The following is a 21,829-nucleotide window of genomic DNA, read 5'->3' on the forward strand; positions in this document are numbered from 1 at the left end:
GCATTTCTGCCGGCAGATACAAACGATCTTAAATCTCATTTTGAATCTGTATAGACGCTATTTGCGCATATTTTGACAGGAATTTAGATCGGTTACTCCCGTGGCGCTGCACAACAGGACAAAAGCGCTGTCTGAAAAGCTGAACTCAGGGAACAGAGGACCCTTCGTCCCTGTCAGCCCGCCTTCACCGAGCGCTCTTTGACGCCCTCCTGCTTCCGTTGACACGGTGTGAATATGGCGGATAAGGACGTTGTAAACAGCGACCACACTGACGTCGAGCCCATCGTCAACCGCTGGCTGGTGGATTATTACTCGATTCTAGCGCTGGACTTTCTAAAAAACGAGCAGTATGAGAACTTTTCTTGCATCAGAGACGTACTTGAACGTAAGTAGCAACGCGTCTCCCGGTTATTCGCTTCTTTCCCGCCAAGTTTGTTTCGCCATCTCATCGCGCCCGACCAACTCGAGCGTTGTTGTTTGGTTTCGCTAAAAACTTACTCGACCTCAACTTCCCCCCCCGACAAGTCTTACGACTGGTCACGCGTTTTGCACATTATGCTGTTGAACGTAAGCAGGCTGTAACATTTAAAGTTGTCGGGCATTAAACCAAACTTCAGTACCTGGTACCTCTTGTTATTTTAGCCTGTCAACTTCTTCTGGTCCGAGTACGAGCAGTCTGCACGTCTTCACCAAGGGACACAATCCTTTAGAAAGTGGGGTATTAAACCACACTGGAAAAACCCCACAACATATCTCAGATAACCTCCGGACACTTAAACTGACTGTGGTTTGTGTCGCCTTTTAACTGGAGCTTTACTTTATCGATGGGTGCGTGCTTGTGTTTGTTTGTGTACATTATTCGGTCACGTGAAGGTTGTAGTAACTTTGGGGGGGATGATGGGGGGGTTGTACCTCTGAGTTTCTCACACATGCGTTATATTATTAAGGTGCTTTAACGATTTCTTACACAATTACATCCTGTTGTCTTATCAGCTGAGAGTTTACGTGAATACAAAATCCAGAATTTAAAGCGATATGACAATTTCTCTCCAGGTGACCTTTTTCGATGGGTGAATAAAAAATGAAGGACACAAAGTGTAGACGATCATTGCACTTACTTTATTTTGGGGAATATTTTGGGGGAAATGACAAGTTAATCCTCTGTTTTGTTACAGTTGTCATCAGACGTCCTTTGGAGTCCACTGATGTCATGCCAGCAAAGGTTCGGATACTGCAGTTTCTCTCCCGGATACATGAGGGGGACAATCTTGGTGAGGTCAACGTCAATGTGTTCATCATGGCAAACCTTATACAAGTGTGGGCCCAAAGTAATATCACAATATTTCAGGGTATTTCTGCAATAATGGTAGTCTTGACGATATGACAAATATACTCTATAATGCTATATTATTAATTTCAAGAAAATACAGTATCAACACAATAAGTGTTGGATTGTTATATGGCAGCATAAATATAAATGTTGGTCCTTAAATATTTACTAAAGTGGTTTGTTGTCCATCTGATCTTTTTTTTAACCAAACCACATCCGCTCCAGTGAAACCCCCCAAACCTTATTGGAACTAATTATTCCACCAGGAAGCTACTTTCAGCCCTGCTTGTTGCTGCTGTGGATATGATGCACAAATATTGTACATCATACAATCCTTCCGGGAAATCACAGTCTTGCGATTTGAAATAATACATGCAAATATGGCCAAGTTTTGCAATATTTGTGGGAGCTTGCAATTTTGCAAAATGACCTTGATTTCTCTGCAGTGAAGGTATTCTGTAGAGGCTTTGCTGAAGGCATTATAGCACAAAGTCAGGCTTTTCAAACAAAATGTAGTTTATCAACAAAAATAACACCTCATTTACCAACAGAAAGGCTCTTCAACTGCTCATGCCAGTTGACGGAAAAGGAAAAAAAAAAAAGGCAAAACGGGCACTTATTTTTTTTAAATATGATAAAGCTTATGAATTCTGTCTAACAGGCCGTGGCTGCTTGGAAAACTACAACACTTTTGTGACTGGAATTTTTTTGGTAACGCCAGAGTTGTTGTTTTAAGTTGAGAAAGTGAAAAAGATTAAAACAAAAAATGTTCTGTGATGTACCTTATGTTTATTATCATAGAAAGTGAGTATCTATGACTCTTTCCTCATTGGGTCGTCGTTGTTGTTTTTTTAAATCTTTTCTTTTTTCTTGGAGTTGAAATTCTAAAGCAAAAAAAAAAAAAAAATCACATCTGATTTAATGTACGGTCACATTTAGACACATTTAGTCCAGTGTGAATAAATAGTTCCTTATAATAACATCTTTTTTCTAACTCAGTGCATGAACACCGTCGCATTGAGGCTAAACACGACAATAAATATTGCTTTGTCTCTGCCTGCAGACCTGTCGTTTGAGTCTGATCCTTCAGTAACTCCTCTGGAGTCAGCCTTGTCATTGCTGGAACAAATGAGCCAGGAAGGAACTATCCAACAACAGGATTTTGACAATGTAGGCATGCCACTTAAAGAAATGGTAAGTTTTTTTTATTATTTTTTCATACACTGAATTTCTGCACTGGCTCAGCTTTTATATCCACTTACACAAAGGCATACAAACATCCTTCTTTGTTAAAGCAACATTATGCATCTTTTGCCGAGCAGCAGCAGCAGCAGCAGCTGTGGTGTCTGTGGCCACAAGTTGCAACCACTCCGAATCATAATTTCACCAGGATTCACACTCATATCAACACGTGAACACATCGGGATGCTAATGGGTAAAGAACGGCTAGTCAATGAAGTTAACCTTAAAACCCTTAGATTTACCTCACACAAAGTGATGCAAAATTAGGAGGAAAGCAAGCCAACATAGCTGGACAGCAACCAAGTCAAGAGCATTTATTACCTCCAGTGAGGTTCGAGTGTGTTATGCAACAAGTTTGCTAAATTACCTCGAGGTGTCTCTGTAGCCTAAACCTCTGTTGAAATGGGCTGATTTGGCTCATGATCAAAAACCAGTGAAGTCATTACTCTCCAACACAATGGCTAACAGAACTCAATGTGTCTAACTTACAAATTCACTGCTCCAGTGGCTTAACCTCAGCACATCCCACAATACGCTTCGCCTCCCCCACGTGTATTTCAGCAACTCATGATGCATTTCACCAGTCACATATCTTGAAAATGATAATATCATCTAAAATATGCTCACCTTGCAGACTTGCCCAGCCTCTTCAACTGGCTCCTGGCCACCGGGCCAGAGGTCGTTCTGAGAGTACAGAGCTAGCGGGTGACGTAGTGTCGTGCAGACTTCTGCCAAATTCATATTCACTCACCCAAGTTACAAAGTTCAGGAACAGATGTTCTGGTTGCAAAGTGGCAATAAAAGAGGTGCCGTTCAAGTCGGCGTGCCACCAGAGTCGTTGTAAGGCTTTTTGGGAATAATGGATGTATATTATTGCTTTAACTCAAAAACTACAGTTTAAATTATGATGCTAGCACCTATTGTGTGTGTCTGGATGAATACATGAGCTCACTTTACCTGAGGTAGAAGTTTAATCCAAATGTACTTCACGAACTATATCTTTCTATTTTTAGATTGTGGGGATTCTCATTAAGAACAACAGATTTGACAAAGCAAAGGAGATGCTCAACAAACACTTTCCCAAACCAATGGTCGGCAAGGTGAGTTTACAACTAAAACAGCATCATGACTCTTTTTTTTTTTTTTTTAATCTGGGATAAAATACTGCACGCTTTGGTCAGTAATTACATTGCTGTAGAAATATTTGGGTGCTGCTAGTTACATAGCAGCGAGGTTGGAGAACAGCCTAAAACCCGACATGGATATTGTCCACTTTCCTTCTATCATCTCCTAATCAGCCGTCGGGATTGTTCAGTGATGGTAGACGTGGCATTAACACCCATCCAACTGAGATGCGATCTACTCGGACCACGTTCGGAGGTGGTCTGGGAAGCATTCGTTCAGCAATATGATGGCAAAAGCGTCATACGTCACATTGAGACCACATACTTCTGAAGGAGCAATAAAAAATACCTGCATCTCTCTGTGCCATGTTCCTTTATTTGTACCTGACCCGTATCCGTCACATTACAGGAGGTTTGTTACTTTTGGAGGCTGTTGTTTTTTTCCCCCCTCCACTCAAACAGTTACTCCTGAAGCTCTCTTCCTGCTCTTCGGTTATTTATTTGTTCATGTATTTATTTATTTGGTTACCATAACAATCGGATGCATGACTCTGCCGAGCGCAACTGAACTGCCCAGACAGCAGTAGAGATTTGCCTGCAAACTCGCAGCTATTTGGTGAAACAAGCATCACATGCAGCTTGTGTCTTTAATCACCAACGCCTCCTCTGGTTTTAGCTTCTTCTTTTTTTGCCCTTTAAGTATATATCATCTAATTTTGGACGCACGTCAGCCTCTTAGCTGTTGAAGAGCCGCTGAATAGACGCTTCTCGAGAAGCTGAAATTAATGCAGTACATTTCTCCTGTTCAGTCTCTCCTTCTGAAACAAGCTGTGCACTCGAGTTTTGAGACTTGTACGCACAATGAAATAAGGTGCTACCTCCAAATAGAAGATGCATTAACAGTCTTCTTTTAGATGATATCTTCATGTCATTGGATGTAATAGTAACCCTGATCCACAAGACACTTATTTGTTTTTAAGTTGTCTCTAATGTTTTGTGCAATACCAAAATACAAATATGAAATCAGGCTTTAAAAAGTCATTAAACAACCAAAGTTTAAGTTTCATTCTCTACCACAACATGTTTCATATAGTTTATAATGTCACACCTAATTTGCTTTCTTACGCTAAATTATTTTAAAATACATTTTGAAGACGATGTTTAAATGTTACGTTGTTCAGCCTGTTTTGTAAAATCAAGCAGGTCTGACTTTAGTTTTGATTGTGCTTGCCATGTGTCTGAAATTACTGAACATTTGTGCTCTTTGCAGAAAGCTATATTCATGGGTCTCATCAGACAGAAAAGTAAAACGCATGAAGTCATCGAGCAGATCAACTTCCAACAGTTCAGGCAGGAGATGCTGGCTTTTTGCCAAAAGCTCTGCTCATTCAGCGTTCCCTTTCTCCACAAGGTATGTATGCTGAGCATGGCGCACAAGACAAAAATACATCGGCTTAGCTTTCTTTTGTTGATGACTTGTTTTAAATAAATGATGTCATTGCCTTTCAAAGAAAATTTGTCAGCAGCACTCATTTTCATACAATAAAAGTCCATTAGAAATGTATCTATTTGTTTACCAGTGAGGACCAGTGCATGTGACAAACTTGACATTTGTTTAGCCTCCCAGGCCTCTTTATACTTATTAATATATTTTGGGGTTTGTGCATGTGTACCAGGCTGCAAAACAGCTTATTTGTATTAGACATAAGGAGCAGAATGGCGAAGCAGCTGAAAATGTTGAGGCGGCCCAACCCATCCTGTCATCTGATCCCCAACTACCCACTCTCCTGGTTGTACCATGGTAAGCTCTCGCTCCCTCTCAACTGATTTAAATAATCAAATCGTTACGGTTTGCATGCAGAATTTCCAAAGCAGCGTAATGCTTGTTGCGTAACTGATGACGATATGGCACACCCTGTCTCCGGATGTCACAACTAGGTAGTAGTATAGTAGTGGCAAAAAGGTGGTTACACTTTGAAACTCTTACAGAAAAAGTCTGTCCCACTGTGTTCTGTGTCTTCATATCGTCCTCCAGGGATGAAAAATGTTTTGGTCTTTTATTTGTAGTTCTCTGAGGGAGGGCCACAGTATCACTGGTGTCTCGATGTCAAATCATCTCTCTTCCATTATTGAGAGAGAGAAATTCCCCGATTTATTAGCTTCACTAATCCCCTGATACCTACACATCATATATTGTTGCTTTGATTATTACTTTTCTCACCCTGTCGAATTAGATTTGTAATTTTCTTGAAAAAACATTTATCTGTACACATACACTGTGTGCACAATTATTAGACAAGTGAGTATTTTAACCATATCATTTGTATGCATATTTTCCAACTCCAAGCTGTGTAGACTTGAATGCCTATTGGATTTAAGCATATCAGGTGATGTGTATTTGTGTAATGAGGGAGGGTGTGGCCTAAGGAGATCAACACCCTATATCAGGGTGTGCATAATTATTAGGCAGCTTCTTTTCCTCAGGCAAAATGGGGCAAAAAAGAGATTTAACTGACTCTGAAAAGTCAACAATTGTAAAAAGTCTTTCAGAGGGATGCAGCACTCTTGAAATTGCTAAGATATCGGGGGCGTGATCACAGAACCATCAAACGTTTTGTTGCAAATAGTCAACAGGGTCGCAAGACACGTGTTGAGAAAAAAAAGACGCAAATTAACTTCCAAAGATTTGAGAAGAATCAAACGTGAAGCTACCAGGAAGCCGTTATCCTCCAGTGCTCGTATTCCAGAACTGCAACCTACCCGGAGCGCCCAGAAGTACAAGGTGTTCAGTGCTCAGAGACATGGCCAAGGTAAGGAAGGCTGAAACCCGACCACCACTGAACAAGACACATAAGTTGAAAAGTGAAGACTGGGCCAAGAAATATCTAAAGACAGATTTTTCAAAGGTTTTATGAACTGATGAGATGAGCGTGAGTCTTGCCGGACCAGATGGATGGGACGGTGGCCGGATGGGCCCGTGGCCGGATCAGTAACGGGCACCAGCAAGGTGGAGGTGGAGTACTGGTATGGGCTGGTATTATTAAAGATGAGCTAGTTGGACCTTTTTGGGTTGAAGATGGACTCAAAATCAACTCCCAAACCTACTGACAGTTTTTAGAAGACACTTTCTTCAAGCGGTGGCACAAGAAAAAGTCTGCTTCTTTCAGGAAGACCATGATTTTTATGCAGGACAAGGCTCCATCACATACATCGAAGTAGGAAGTAGTAAGAAGGAAAATAGTCCACCTCTCTGAACAGTGTCTGGGAGGCTGTGGTTGCTGCTGCACAAAAAGTTGATCGTCAACAGATCAAGAAACTGACAGAATCCATGAATGGAAGACTTATTACTGTTATTGAAAAGAAGGGTGGCTATATTGGTCACTGATTTATTTTTTTTTTTTTTTATTTTAAATGTCAGAAATGTTTATTTGTACATTTTTAGTTGTTTGTTTATTATTCTCACTTTAACAGATGAAAATAAACAAGTGAGATGGGAAAATTTTCATTTTTCATTTAGTTGCATAATAATTCTGCACACTAATAGTTGCCCTAAGAAAGCCAAAACCTCACTTTTACTTTTACTGACCGAGAGCACTGAAGTTGTTCATAATAAAATGAATCCTCAAAAATACAACTTGCCTAATAATTGTGTACACAGTGTATATGGACCGAGGGACTTTTCAGGGCTCCAATTACCTCAGCTCAAATCATCAATGTTTCCGTACAATGTTAAAAGAACCTACTCTAATATTCTGACATTTTAAAGGCCGGCCCACTTCATTTCTGCCCTAAATATCCTGTTGAGCCTTTTTCTCTTGTCTCTCTTGCCTTCCAGTAAACTTTCAATTATCCAGAAGACCAGGCTAGAGGCAGTCTACAAATCCTTAACTGCAGGTTTAGAAGAAAGAACATTTGTTCAGTTGGAGGATGAAGTGGAAACGGAGGAACAGGAAATAAATTGCTCCCTACAACTCTTAGCTGAGCCTAAGAGGGGCGCCAATCTGGACTCGCAGCAGGAAGGCCCGTTTCAGAGAGACTCTGGCAGCCCAATGGAAGCTTCCCCAGCAGACCAACCACCACAAACCGATGACGTTCCTCAAACACATGCAGGTTCACTCTCCAAAACACCCCGTGTGCAGAAGAGCAGGTGGCCTTTCTCTGTGGCACGGCTGGTGGTCGAACCAGACAGTCAGGCATGCTCGCAGTGCACAACTGATTCTCAGAAAGTGGAGACGGAAGTCATAACGGAAACGCCACCACAGATAATAGCTTCGTCCAATAAGAATGACCTGCAGTGCCCAGACACAGAAGTTGCCATACCGACATCAAAGCGCGCCAAACGATCCCACAAAACCAACAGGTAAATATTTTTTAGAGAAACAGATTTCCTTGCTGTTGTTTGCAGGTTTGTTTTTCATAGTTGTCCCAGAATACGTCAGTCTCATATGTAGGTGTAGGCATTTCATTATATGTTGTTTGCTTGTGGTCTTGTTTTGCTCAGTGGGTGTATGCTTGATTTCTCATTCAGAGCTTCAACTAGTTTGGATGAGTTGTCAGCAGACAGCGAGAAAGACTCTGCTGAGTTTGTGGACAATATGGAAATGTGCGGTGGGGAACTCCGTAACCAGTCCAGCAGTTCACGAAGAGGGTAAGTTTATAGGGAAACCATCTCCTTACAAAGGCCTGACATGAGTTATTCCTAAAGATACACCGAGAGGGATTTTCAGCGTTGATAATAATAACTCATTCTTTTGGTCTGTTTGTTGTGGCTAGTACAATAACTAATGTATTTACAGATTTAGTTTATTTTCTTATAAAACACCAATGTGTAGAGCCTTCACCGGCCTGTGAATAAACAATACATACATTTATTGTTCATTTCTTTGTAATAACCTTAGTTGACATTAAAAAAAAAAAAAAAAAAAAGTCTTACCATATTTTGTCTTCTTGTTAAGCGTGTATGTACTTAGGGATCAGTGTTATTGACAAAATCAAAAATCGGAATATTTTGACCAAATAACTTTGCAGCAATATTGTAGGGATGACTATTGATGAATCGTCAATCAAAGATTTAACACGTTGAGATTTTCTTTATAATTAGTGAGTAATGCGGATATAATGACTTGGTGAGTAATGGCAAATAATGCAAAAGCTAGAACACTGGTCAGTCCAGAAAATTACTTTACCGTAACATAACCTTTTAAAACCAGGAGGAGACAACACTTGTGACGTATAAATCAACAATATCTACTCTCATATCAGGATGTTGATATCCTATAGATACATATATAGGCTACAAAAACTGTTAGAATAACTTGACACACCGCTGGACTTTATTAATGATTACTTTAAAACGACATCCTTGGACTTTAACATTAAACAGCCCAATGGAACCATTCCGCCTCTCTTCTGTGAATAAACTCATAAAGGTGGAAAAGAGGACGGGCTGGCTGGTCTCGGTCTTAAAGACTAAAAGAACTCAAGACCCAGCAGTTGTTCTTTTACTCTCTCATGAAGCTGTAGCTCTGTATGCATGTTTTGCTGTGTACATGTCTTCCAACCTTTGTTCCACCTGGACAGATAGATAAGATACTTTATTATTGTGTGCTCATGTTGTGACTGTCCTGCACTGGAGGAAGTCCTTCATTTCTTGTTATGTGATCAGTTTCCCAAGATCAAAAAAGCTTTGTTTGCCACCTTCCCCCCCAAAGTGTTGTGTGTGTCTGTGTGTGGTTGAACCAGTTTAATGAAACAATAGCACTTCATTTTGCGAGACTGAGCAGCATTGTGGTTGTGAATCTGCGCTGCAGTGTTCCTGTCGAGCAGTCGAAAACTCTGTGCTTCACTTTCTAAAGACATTCAAATGAGTGTGAATGGCTCTCACCTGCTTGTCTCACAAATTGTCGGAGACATTATTTGACTAAAGTCGAGCTGTTCTCAACTTTCCATCGTAGTCTCGGTAGCTCAGCGAGCAGTGCCCTGCTGCGAGGCCCGATCCCGTTCGCAATGAATATTGTATCGCTGTCCAAGCTTTTGAGTCTATATGTGTGAGGAGGTCATCTTTTCCAAAGTTTATGGTTAAGTCAGCAAATTCAAGCTCTCCATTTTAAGTTGGGAACATTACTGGTAGCCAGCGGAGAACTGCATAGACGTTGCTACTTGGTTTCATCCTTCTGTATCCGAAGTTTAAACCAGGTTATGTAAAGAGTATTGTTGCAGTTGGATTCGCTCTTTTTGTAGTTGGAGTCTTTTTTTTTTAAATTATTTTTCTTTACAAGTACACATTGTACAATTAATTTGACAGTTGAAAACATGACTTTTGAACTCCACAGATAATGAGCAAAGCATAATTTTAATCAAAACCATATCTCTTCTTTTTGGGACAATGACATTACTCTCATCGCGCAGAAACTACAAGTCCAAACAGTTGTCCGAAGACAGCGAAGAAGAGCTCCTGGCCTCCTGCGAAGCTCCAGTGCAGAAATCTCCTGATCCTCTGAGCAAGCGAGTCTGAATACAGCTTCATCCGTTTGATCTCAGCATTTTAGATGATTATTCCAGAATTGACAGAAATTTGAATTATTTACGCAGGAACACAGAAGGTAAAGATGCCACCTGTATCGCAGACTCTTCATTGGACATCTCACCCAATGAATCTCCTCATCCAGTCCCTCGAACGAGCTCCACTCCTCACAAGGATTCTGCTGAACACGTACACCCTACTCATTCAAAGTGGTCAGTAAGAATGGATTTGACTTGCCTGTGGTGAAGTTCCAAGGTTGACATACACGTTTGTGTTTCCTCCTCCGTCTTTATTTGGAAGTGTCTGAAGTCCGAAATAACACATTTTGATGACTTTTACGAAAACGAAAATTGGTGCAATATTTCTTCTGCAAAGTAGCTTCTAATTAGTTTATGTATTCCATCCAGCATATTTAAATCGTAACTTTTGTTCGATTGTTCGTTTTTCATTTAAACTTAACGGTCAGGCTGCCGAGCACTTAAAATGTCTTTCTGTTCAGGAAAATGCTGTTTCAAAATGCAAAGGAGACAAAGGAGAAGTGGTCCGATGAAGAGTTGCATTTCCGTTCCAGAAATAACAGTGGTAACATTTCATCAAATTTCTGCCTGTAATTAATTCTATAATTCTGTTCATGCAGTAACATATTTAGATTTTTTTTTTTTCTCCAAAGAATCGAATGACAGCACCATTTCAAATTCAGGCCACAGGAAGAGGGTAAGCATAACAACACCTGGCATTTGCAATTACATGAGTAGAAAAAAAAATCAAGTCGCAAATCTGTTGTGTGTTACATTAGTCAGGATGATTAAAAATCAGGTTCTTGAGAGTTGGCTGTGTATTCACAGGGTGTATTATAAGTACCCTGTACCATTCATTGTACCATGGAACCAGATTAGTGGGTCATCCAGCTATCATTGGGCTTAGCCCTGTTTTCCGTGTCACACATTGCTGTCTTACTTTAAACCAGTTAACTAACTTTAGAGCATTAAATCAGAGCCTGCCAACAGCCTGACCTCTGACCAACCAGATCATTTGCAATTTTGCCCCGGTTTGAAAATGGAGTCCGTAACATACAGGGGGAGAATTTAGCACATTAAATAACTACATGAGCTTGAGAGCTACATGTTGAATGTGCAAAGTTTCTTGGATTGCTCATTGCCAATTCTTTACTCTTTCATTTTGTCACTGCAGCTCATGATAACACAGTGACTTTGTGATTGTAATTTAAAATAGAAACTAAACCCATTTTTTTTTCTTTGAGAAAAATAATCCACACGATTACCACATCAACAAAATTTGTATTATAAATGCAACATTTTAGCCAAATAGGCCAAATCAGACACCAGCTTATTTTTCTCTTCTCTGCATTGGTAGCAGAAATAGTCATTATTTTAAGCTTTTATTTGCATCACATTTATAACAGTATATAGAATATCAAAAACCACTCACTTTATACTAACAAAAAAGACTAATAATCCTCTATCTTAATATATAGCCTTAATAACTACTTATTTTGTGGATGTGATGATGTCGTTTGTAACAAACAATCTAACCTGTTTCACATGAACATATGCATTGCTGGGTAAAGAAAACCCAGAGATGACTAAGCCAGTTGTTGGGCAGCTTTGTGATACTGATCCCCCAGGACAGCCAATGTTAGTCTCAGTAAAAAAGAAAAAAAAAATGTAATCCCAAAAGAGCAAGACTAAATTGAACTCTGTTCATGAGATAAGCCTCCTAATGACAGTCCCTCACCCACCATTAAAGCATAACTGAGGTTTGGGAGCTTCTTGTGTTCAAGTAGCTGCTCTGCAACCAGTCCACAACTTTCCGTTGCAGCAAACGATCCAAACACCACATGAGCAGACGTCTCAGTGTAGTCGGCTCTACCATGCAAAATTGACAAGAGAAAAAGCACTAGTGTCAAAGTACCAAAAGCCAAGTAACCTCATGTTCCTGTGTTGCAGAAATGGACCGAGAAAGAGACGCAGAATTTAAAAGATGGGGTCAAAAGATTTGGAGAGGGCAACTGGAGCAAGATAAAGACTTATTACTCGTTCAATGACAGAACGAATGTGAACCTCAAAGACAGATGGCGAACGATGAAGAAATCGGGCATGGCCTGACACGTTCTGGCCCAGTTCAAGTGGATTTAATGCCACAAGATTATATAATGGTTATTTTATGAACTTTTTTTTTTTTTTAAATCCCATCTCAATTTAATGTTTTCAGGAATTTTCAGCTGAGTGTGGAGTTATTTTGTTAAACACAATCCAATCTTTTTCACCTGTTCATTGTATAAATCATGTTGTAAACCATTTAATAGATCAATAAATTTTCAATGTTGCTTCAAAGACTAGTTTTCCATCTGTTCAAAAAGGAAAAATGCAATGGTAGTGAATAATGCGTCTTCACTGCAACCCTACATAAAAAGCTTGCCAAGACTGAAATTCTACAAAGACATCATGGATTTATTTGAAAGGTGACATTTACACAAAGGTGTAGGTGACAATGGCTCAAAGGTGACAATGAGCACGTAGAAACACACCCACTTCATTTTGACCACATTGGATACAAAGAGTATTCTTAGAAGTTCATCTCATGGTTAGTCGATAAAAAAGTTATTTGTTTCAGTCCCCAGACTGCAGGGAAATATGGCCCAGTTGAGCAAGCTGCTATTCAGGGACTCTTGAAACTGGCACTTGGATCACTGCTAAGTGTTTAGTAGTGAAAATAAACAGCTGAAAACAAGCTGTTGTGGGTGTGAATTCCAACGACTGTTGCTGGGTATCAAACTGGGGAAAGATGAGATTTGACAGTCCAGTTGTTGCTGCATCTTTATGTTAATGTGTCTTCATTCCTAATGAACTCTCCCACATCAGCCTGGTGGAACACTACAATGGACAAGGGGTCCACTCGCCGACACTCCTGGGTAGACTTGGCCGCTACTCCAAAGCCCTGAGAATAAAGACACACAACTGGTTCACAACACTCCTCTGGTGGACAAGACAGAAGTCAAAATCTGCTTTGTCAAATGATCTTTAGTTACTCTGATACATGCGGAAACATTTCCATTCAGGAATGATACATCATGCAGAAAAAGCACTGAAGACTTACCAGAGGCAAGTCAGCCATGGAGTAAACCACAACTCCCTGATACTGCATAGTATTCTCAGTGATTCTGCCAAGGCCAGACTTTAGCACGTGATTTCCATACAGGAAGGACTGCTCTGCTCCAGCTTTCACCCACACCTTGAACTGAGGATGTGATGGTATGGAGTTATTCATACATACATGCGTATATAAAATAAAACTACATATGCACAAACATTATCCATTATATATATACAGTAGGTAGGTAGGTAGGTATATACTTTATTAATCCCTGAGGGGAAATTTTTTTAATGTATATAATAATAATGATAATTTAATATATATATATACACAAATATATATAAAACAACTGAAGGCAGGCATTCAGACAAGACTGACAAAAGTACACACTGCTGTCAAGACATCAAATGTTCATATGATTATCTTAGCCGAAAATATTAATAATATTGCAATTCCAGCATATCATAGAAGCAAATGCAATGCTGCATACAAAGGGCAGCAATGTACTGTTTGTTAGTGACAGTGTTTTTGAAGTGTAATACATCCACGTAGCACAACAGGCTGCTTTCACATCGACATTTAACTTACACCAACGTTCCATTAAATCTAAGACAGCTTCAAAATATTAATTTAATAAAAAAGGCACACGTGGAGCATTGGCTGGGTCAATAAACGTGACTGTGTGTACGCACCTACTATTTTATTGCTATTTCAACAAAGTCCCTTTGTTGGACACCTTTTTTTTTGTTGTTTTGTTTTGAAACTAATATTTTACCCAGGTCGTTCTTTGTGTTTGCACTTCTTCAGGTAGGAGCTCAGGAGAGAGTTAGTGATGCAAATAATGGAAGCAGAGATACAAATGACAGCCACGAGATGTACGCGTGTATTTACCTTTGCATAGGGTGCCAGGAAATCCAAAGCTGTTATGTGCAGGCGGAACTTCTTGGTCTTTGTAAACTTCCCAAAACATGTACCTACTGACATGAGCTTATCCCGGGAAATGTTGGTGGCCAATTTAAGAATTTTTTCGCTGTGGACAGAAAGCGGCGGTGCATCATTTTCTCGATATTGGATAGCCACCGGAGCACGCGTGCTCATTCTTCATAGATTACCTCATGTAGTACACACGGTCGTTGTGTAGCCTGAAACAGTAGGTACCGTCAGGTCGGTCCACGAGAAGCTTGATGTTTTCACCGATGCTGTTGAGGGAGAACATAAATGGATCACATGCAACACGAGCTAACAAAGCATGCTGATCGTGTTTTAGTACAATTTGAACCTTTACAGGCTTAAACAAAGTTCCCTCCGAGTTCACTTACTATTTTGACAGCTTCTCAAACATCGTCCGTGTCTCTTCTTCTGTTAACGGCCTCATCTTTAGGATTTAAAACCGTATTTTTGTATTTTTTTTTTCTTTTTCCGCAGCAATCGAGTGTATCTCCTGCGAGAAACGTGGGTCAACACGGAAGTCGTCACACTTAAAAACGGAAGTCGCCTGACGTAAACAGTGAGCGCAGTTCCTGGTTTTTTTTTTTAGTCCTCAGTCGAAGGTACGTTTTTCTCCGCCACCATCTGGTAAGTTTATTACCTTAAAATTAAAACAAATAACTGAAAAAAGACGCCCTATGTAGTCGGTAACAGTTACGTCAACATTAATCTGTTTCACAATCCGTTTTTTGTTGAACACTGTAATTACACTTTTCGCCGTCGGGCTCTGTTAGCTTGGTTAGCTGTCAGTGGGGGAGAAAAAAAAAAAAAAAAAAAACAGACCCGCAGCTACCAGCGAGCTAGTGGATGTTAGCCCGCAAGGCTAACGGTGTTAGCAGCCGTCGAGGCTGACGCTGGTTCGCTGCAGGCGACGACCCCGATACGCTGAATATTCAGGTTCAATCAGTCGAGAAACACACCGGGACGACCGGGAGTGCTCAAATTGGATCTCCTCCCCTCCTCCTCCTCCTCCTCCTCCTCCCCGGTTTGTTCGCTCAGCTCGGACCTGTCGCGCGAAAATAGAGAAAGCGTGTTTGCCGCAGCGAAGTTACATAACCGCTCATTTGTTTGTAAATACCGATTACGTTTGTGCAAGTCGAGATGAGAGGCAGAGTTACTCATCCTGATCAGGGTTTCGGGTGTAATTAACGTCAACGTGAGCGTCTGGTCATGTGAATCACCTGCACTCGGTGGTCGGTGTCACGCATCGAGAAATGTACTTTGTCAGCGAGGGTCTTTTGCCTTTTGGCACATCGTTTGATCCTCCTGTCACCCGCGATTTGGCACCAATAATGGCTGAAAGAAGCCCTGATGCTGCCGAGTTCAATAAAACGCCACCAAAACCATTACACTCTCTGTCATGACTTTTTTTTTTTTTTTTTTTTTTTAAATATCTAATCTCGCTGGGCGTTAATTATTAACCATTTTTATTTAAAAGTTTATCTGCATTTGCTTTGGTCCTGGTAAGCTAAATGCAAGAGGTTTGGGATGGCCTTATTATTAACCCAGTTAATCTCCCTGTCCTGCAAACACTTGTCTGCTCATTGCATTTTAAGTATATCGAGTAGTTTTATACATTTTTTGCATTTAATTTTATTCGCATCGTGCAAAATCCCAACACAAGTTATCTCAAGGCACTTAACAGAGTTAAAAGAACCTAACAGCATTTTGCGGAGGAGACCGACAATTCAACAGTTCCCACATGAGCGATAGCTGGAAAACACACAAAAAACCCTCCTTTTTAACAGGAAGAAACCTCTGCCAGAACCAGGCTGAGAGGTGGACTGCCGACTGTCCTGACTGGTTGGGGTGGGGCGAGAGGGACAGACAAAAGATCAGCATACAGATACACGGACAACAAACTGATGATTAGGCCGGTAACCATAGAAACGTGCAGCTCCAGAGGCAGGGATACCTGCAACAAACGACTAAAGCACAAACGGCTGCATAGTGAGATAACAAATAAAAAAGCTATAGGGGGGGAGAAGGCATCGTGAGACGCGAGGCTGGCATACATTCGTAGCATAGATTGATAAAGTAACTGTCTTGTCTATCGTCATCCACCTTCTGGAGACCACGTGCTCCTAAAAGCATGTTTCTCTCCACCTGTAGAAGGTATGTTGCAGCAGTGCAAAACAACATGTGAAGTAGGAACAGCGTCGACATTCTTTTGACGTTTTGTCACACGAGGCTCCACATTTTCTGTTTCCCTTTTCTATTGGTGAAATAAGCCTGGAGATGATTTTAGCTCCGGTGAGATGTTAATTAAAATGGGTACTTCATCGAGGCTGCAAACTGAGACATGGGCAGATGACCGATCCCATGGCTGTTTACCACTAATGGGTGACAAAAGCGAAACTGTTTCTGATCAAACGGGCAGCCTCTATTTACTGTAGGTGGATGCTCAAGATCCTTTTATTGAAACGAGCAACACCCATTGACCTCATTTCTCTATTTTAAGCCAAGTCTCGTACAATGTTGCTCGATTTTCATATGTGCAATGTAGTTCTGTAGATGTGCGTTTTAGTCTTTTTTTTTTCTTTTTCTTTTTTATGGGGAAGTCGAAATATATTCAGTAGATGTGTGCCTGTGACGGCAGTTCATTTTGAGGAAAACAATGGCTTTAAAAAACCTCATCGGTCACATGAGAACATGCATCAAGAGCCCACAAGTTGCTGATCCAAATCTGCGACTGCCGTAACGGTTCATTTGACGAAATGTATCAGAATTTACTCGTGATATTTGTCTGCTTTCTTGGCGTGTCGACAGGTGTGTGCTGCCCCGCGTTGGGAAAACAGTTCTTTACCAACGGTTTACCCCATAAAGACCAGTGGCCCGTGTCTGTCATCAGTTTCCGGTGCGTGTTTGTGGCTCCAACACTGAACAGGAAGACAGACGGAGAGAGACGTCTGAAGCGAGAGAGGAAACTGCTGTGGCTTCTTCGTCAGCCTCAGAATGACTGAGTTCTGGGTTTGCTTCAGCTGCTGCATTGCAGAGCAGCCACAACCAGTGAGTATGAAATGTGCTTGAAAGAATAACCAATTCACTCAATTTTTGATGAAGCTGCCTTGTTTTAGGTGGGGTTGTTTTAGTTGGAATATGGGTTCATAAATAAAGCAGCCATCTCTGGTGTTTGGCAGTGTCTTGGACCAAACGGCTTCCTTTTACTGGTAATGTGATTGGGGGGGGAAAAAATAGATAAAATAAAAACGGTAGGACTTCCACCTGACCACATGTCTGGCACAACACATGCATAGTTTCAACACGGGACATTATTGTGACGGTGAACAATCAGTTGCTGCTCCTCTATTTATTGGAGGCAGCCAGTTTGTCTGCTAACTGATATAATAAACAAAATTATGAGCACAGTTTCACTGCTTATGAAACGGTTTTAAGTACGAGTACGTTCTGTTTCAGCTTGTGGTGTTCTGCGTGCGGTAATATAATTCCTGAATGTATTGAATGCTAGAACTGCTGGTGATCTCAAAGTTTGTTATGATGCTCATTTTCAGAAGCGGCGGCGACGGATCGATCGCTCCATGATCGGGGAACCAACAAACTTTGTTCACACCACACACGTAGGCTCGGGGGACATGGGCCTGGGATTGGCATCAGTACGTTTATTTTATCCACTTTTCTGAGTTTTTAAATCAACAGAATACAGCAAACGTACGTTTTCAGTCAATTAACATGTCCGCCTTTTTGTAGGTTGACCTTGTTCAGGCCCAGATGAAATCTAAAGGGGGCTATGTGCATGGAGGTTCTGAAGGTTCTCAGTTGTAACGAGGTGAGAGACGCTGCGTCATCCTTACTGGAATTTATAATCAGCCACAGAATTTTCACTTCCTCAAAGCCATACAATCCCAACTCATGCTTGTTTTTAATGCAGATTGTGACCGTAAAAGGTCAAGTTTGGCTTTGAGGGACATTTTGATTACCTGCAGATTTTCTCTAAAACACCAGGGTGTGATTATGCCAAACATATTCCTTTCCAACTTTTCACCGAGCAGCGCAGCATTCTTGATTAGGACTGACAAGCAAGCTGTAGTCTTTAATCAGTCAATGAAAGTATGTAGTTCCTCTGTGTCTCAGCGTGATGCAGGTCACAAGATATTATATTCAGCAATATCACACAGGGTTTGTGAAATTCGAGCCTTTGGCCTCTTTGATGATGAGAACAAACACCAGTGTTAGAATTTTATTTTTATTTTTTTGCTTTCTGTCTCAACTCCACCCATAATGTGTCAAAACAAATGATGGCAAATCATGCTTACCCACAACGGCAGACCTGTCTTATGTGGCTTTGACAGGAAACAGGAGAAATGCTGCGCAGAACATATTTGTGCCGTATGTACCGTCATGTTGTATTTGGGGGAAATCTCTCCCTGCATGAAGGACTCAATGCCCTCTTTCAACTTGATTAGATTTCTTTGGAAGGGGACGTCACTTCAGTTCTCCTTGTGACCATGACTCGGCAATCAGTAAATAAGATTTATTTTTTAGTTTGTTTGATTTGTTGTTCAACACTGGCCTAATTTCTGTCTGTAGAGGCATGTCTTTCTACAAGGCCTCAGGCAACTGATTAACTGTTAACGTTGCACTTTGCCTTGTTCATAAAACTCTCACTGGATGTTGCCATGGTCACCTTCACGTTTTTCATTTCAGGCCCCGTCACCCTATAGGTGTTTCTTACGCACCCGTCCAGTCAGTAGCACTTGTCATGCTAACATTTGTTCCACCTTTTCCCCTCACAGCTCTTCAGTCTTGTGGAAACTACTGTTGTTGATATGAGGAAGAATTTTCAAAAAGCAGTTCTGTCTGTAATGGACGCAGGACCAAAAGATAAAACTACTGCTTTTCCATAATGTTGTATATATTTTTATTTTCCATTCCTTTTTTTTTTTTTTTTTTTTTTTAATGAAAGCACTGCTATCCATTTGCTGCCATACTGTTGCACTGTAAAGAGTAACTGCTAAGAGTAGATAAGAGGGTTTAGAAAGCTCATGATCTCAGTCAGACGTATGCTTGTGTGTATGCATGAGAAAAATATTTTCAAAGATATTTGCTGTTGTAGCCCATTTGGATGCCTGTATTTATTTTCTGATTTGTAAACGGACCTCATGGTGGCTGGGCCACGCTGGAGATCATTCAGTTTCCTTCTTTATTCTCAGAGGTTTATCAAAGGACAGGTTGAGGTAGCAAGGCAAAAAGCGATATGTTAATTGTTTTATTCTGAGAAATACTCATGCCTCTCTGAGTGGCTTTCAGGGTTGATCATTGCTGTTTTGTAATAAACTTGAAATGAGTAGAGTACACTGGACCATACATTGTACACTCACACTTGCTTAGGAATTTTGCATTGATTTCAACTGTTTTTTTTGGTGTTTTTTTTATATATGCATTTAGATTAAACCATATAGAATTTTAATAAACTATGAACTTCCTAATCTGCCTTCTGAATTCATGTTCATTTTGTTTTAGTTGCAATTTAGAAGCTTAACGCTGCAGGTTCTGAGTATAGGATTTTTTTTGGGGGGGTGGGAGGGGTATTCATATTTTTGAGTGCATTTTCTTGTTTTCGATGCTTGTGTACCGACAATAAGCCAAGAATTAAACGTGGAAGTAACCCAATCACTATTGCAAGCACTTCTACAAATGTGGGTTGAGTTTAATATAGTTGGCAGAATTCTTCTTCCTGCAGTTCTGCTACTGGCTGGACGCCCATCATATCCTCTTTGGTGAACTGCAGTTCTTTTTTCTCTTGCAAAGTCTGTGTTACACGCTGTAGTCTCAGATATAGTGTGACTGATACGCCCACGATTTGAGAGGAGATGATTTTGTCTCCTGCAGTTCTTCTTTGTGAACTCGCCTGTAATGATTCTTAAAGCTAACAGATGCTGCTTAATGGCATTCAACCTGATGCGACCCACCTTTGCAGCAGTGTTTGGGGTTAACTTGCTTCATTTGATATTTTCATTGGAAGTTGTACATTATTTTGATGAAATTACACAAAGTATTAACTCACCCTCTATGGACATTATTTTCAGTTTGACAGTTTTTCTTGTTTGTGCAAGCAGTTTTACCTTTTTCTTTTAAACACATACTATTTTCCTCTCTTGGGGGGAAAGTATATACATGCAGCTCTCATAGCCTGATATTGCTGGTTGTCAGTTATTTCAGTGATCAGACTCGAGCTGATGTCTTTTCATTGACATTGACATTTTCATCCCGTAGTATTGTAAATTATGTCAGAGGATCCATGGAAAATATAAATCAGAAAAAAATGGTGAAAAAAAAACAGCAGGCCGGGATCCTCTAACACGTGATTGATTGTCCTTCATGTACGTCCTCTGATTGACGATATTTCAACAACAGAATGTGTTGAATGTATTAAGTCGAGCATGTAGATTGGTGTTAAACGAGTGATATTGTCAAACTATTGATGGTACAAAAAGAATGAAATATTTGTTGTTGGTACCAGGCAACATAAGATACCCTAATGGATAAAGTCACATTTGTAATATCATTTACAGCCTTAACACCTCTGGTAACCACCTTCCCAATATTCCCTGACAGATTTAGAGATTCATAAGGTTAACATGTTGTCACATAGATCTGTTCCTGTTTCAGTGTCTCTGTAGCTCTGTAGTTATTCCTGTGTGACGACAGATCCACATATATGTAGTCTATAGTTTGGGTTTTTTCAACTCTGGGTTAAATGCTGTAGTAAATGCAGTCATACTGGGATTGCAGTATATCATGTGACCAGCAGGCTGTGCTAGACTGGTTGAATGTGACTTGTAACTTTCATTTTGGGGATTCCTACCATAGGATTTATTTTATGATGATATTGTAAATACACATAAAAGTGATGGAACCATGGTTTATATGTATTCAGATTCAAACATAGTTTTGGTGACTTTTCTGTATGACATAACAAGGAAGGAAGAGTTGGCACAGTATTTTTTTTCCCCCTCAGGATCTGCCTAATATGTAGTTCCCACTTCAAAGGGAAATTCATCTATCTTTTCTGCATTTTTCAGAAGAAACAAATAAATGTTATATGTTGATGTTTGACCAACTGTGTATTCATGTTTTCACTTTGGGAGGAGAACAAAGGTGTTGGAGGAAGTGCACAAACCTTTCTACTTCACCAAAAGTGACAATAAGGCAATTTAAAAGTACTCCAGCACAAGTAAAAGTCCTGAATTCAAAACAGTCTTTTTGTCAAAATTGTATTAAAATGATCAAAATCATTCATTGCACAAAAATGGTCCCTGCCATTAATGTATACATTATTTTTCTAATAGAATGCATTTTTTAATTGTGAATGCTTATTGGATCTTACTGTTGCAGCTGGAGAGGTGAAGCATAAATTATCAAGTTAATTTCTCTAGTGCTTCCCAGCCTAGGGGTCGGAGCCAGAATGCCCTTCAAGCTTAATGTTGGGGGGTCATGGAATGATAAATAGAAGAAAAAGAAAAAAAAAAGATTTTTTTTTTTTTTTTT

At 40.2% G+C, this 21,829-nt stretch overlaps 3 protein-coding genes across 3 annotated transcripts; 2 read left to right on the forward strand and 1 right to left on the reverse strand.

Moving 5' to 3' along the window:
- The first annotated feature begins 233 nt into the window (after window positions 1-233).
- terfa (telomeric repeat binding factor a) lies at window positions 234-12,567 on the forward strand. The gene is made up of 13 exons (XM_069174593.1): window positions 234-385; window positions 1,176-1,271; window positions 2,394-2,524; window positions 3,586-3,672; window positions 4,967-5,107; window positions 5,373-5,497; window positions 7,532-8,056; window positions 8,225-8,344; window positions 10,105-10,200; window positions 10,288-10,431; window positions 10,719-10,801; window positions 10,890-10,933; window positions 12,187-12,567. Exons 1-13 carry the CDS (start codon window positions 235-237, stop codon window positions 12,343-12,345), a joined length of 1,902 nt encoding a protein of 633 aa, XP_069030694.1. The 5' UTR covers window position 234; the 3' UTR covers window positions 12,346-12,567.
- A 97-nt stretch (window positions 12,568-12,664) lies between these two features.
- Window positions 12,665-15,276, reverse strand: nip7 (NIP7 nucleolar pre-rRNA processing protein). The gene is made up of 5 exons (XM_069174595.1): window positions 14,653-15,276; window positions 14,446-14,532; window positions 14,225-14,363; window positions 13,337-13,477; window positions 12,665-13,177 (listed from the first exon to the last, which is right to left on the reverse strand). Exons 1-5 carry the CDS (start codon window positions 14,706-14,708, stop codon window positions 13,058-13,060), a joined length of 543 nt encoding a protein of 180 aa, XP_069030696.1. The 5' UTR covers window positions 14,709-15,276; the 3' UTR covers window positions 12,665-13,057.
- Window positions 14,827-21,390, forward strand: cdc42se2 (CDC42 small effector 2). The gene is made up of 5 exons (XM_069174596.1): window positions 14,827-14,908; window positions 17,090-17,329; window positions 17,833-17,934; window positions 18,029-18,107; window positions 19,075-21,390. The coding sequence occupies exons 2-4, from the start codon at window positions 17,276-17,278 to the stop codon at window positions 18,101-18,103; spliced, it is 231 nt and encodes a 76-aa protein (XP_069030697.1). The 5' UTR covers window positions 14,827-14,908; window positions 17,090-17,275; the 3' UTR covers window positions 18,104-18,107; window positions 19,075-21,390.
- The last annotated feature ends 439 nt before the right edge of the window (window positions 21,391-21,829 follow it).

Source organism: Embiotoca jacksoni, unplaced genomic scaffold (genome assembly GCF_022577435.1).
Source record: "Embiotoca jacksoni isolate LCO1_2020_lvr unplaced genomic scaffold, fEmbJac1.0.p SCAF_6, whole genome shotgun sequence".
In the NCBI taxonomy this organism is placed as follows: Eukaryota; Metazoa; Chordata; class Actinopteri; family Embiotocidae; genus Embiotoca; species Embiotoca jacksoni.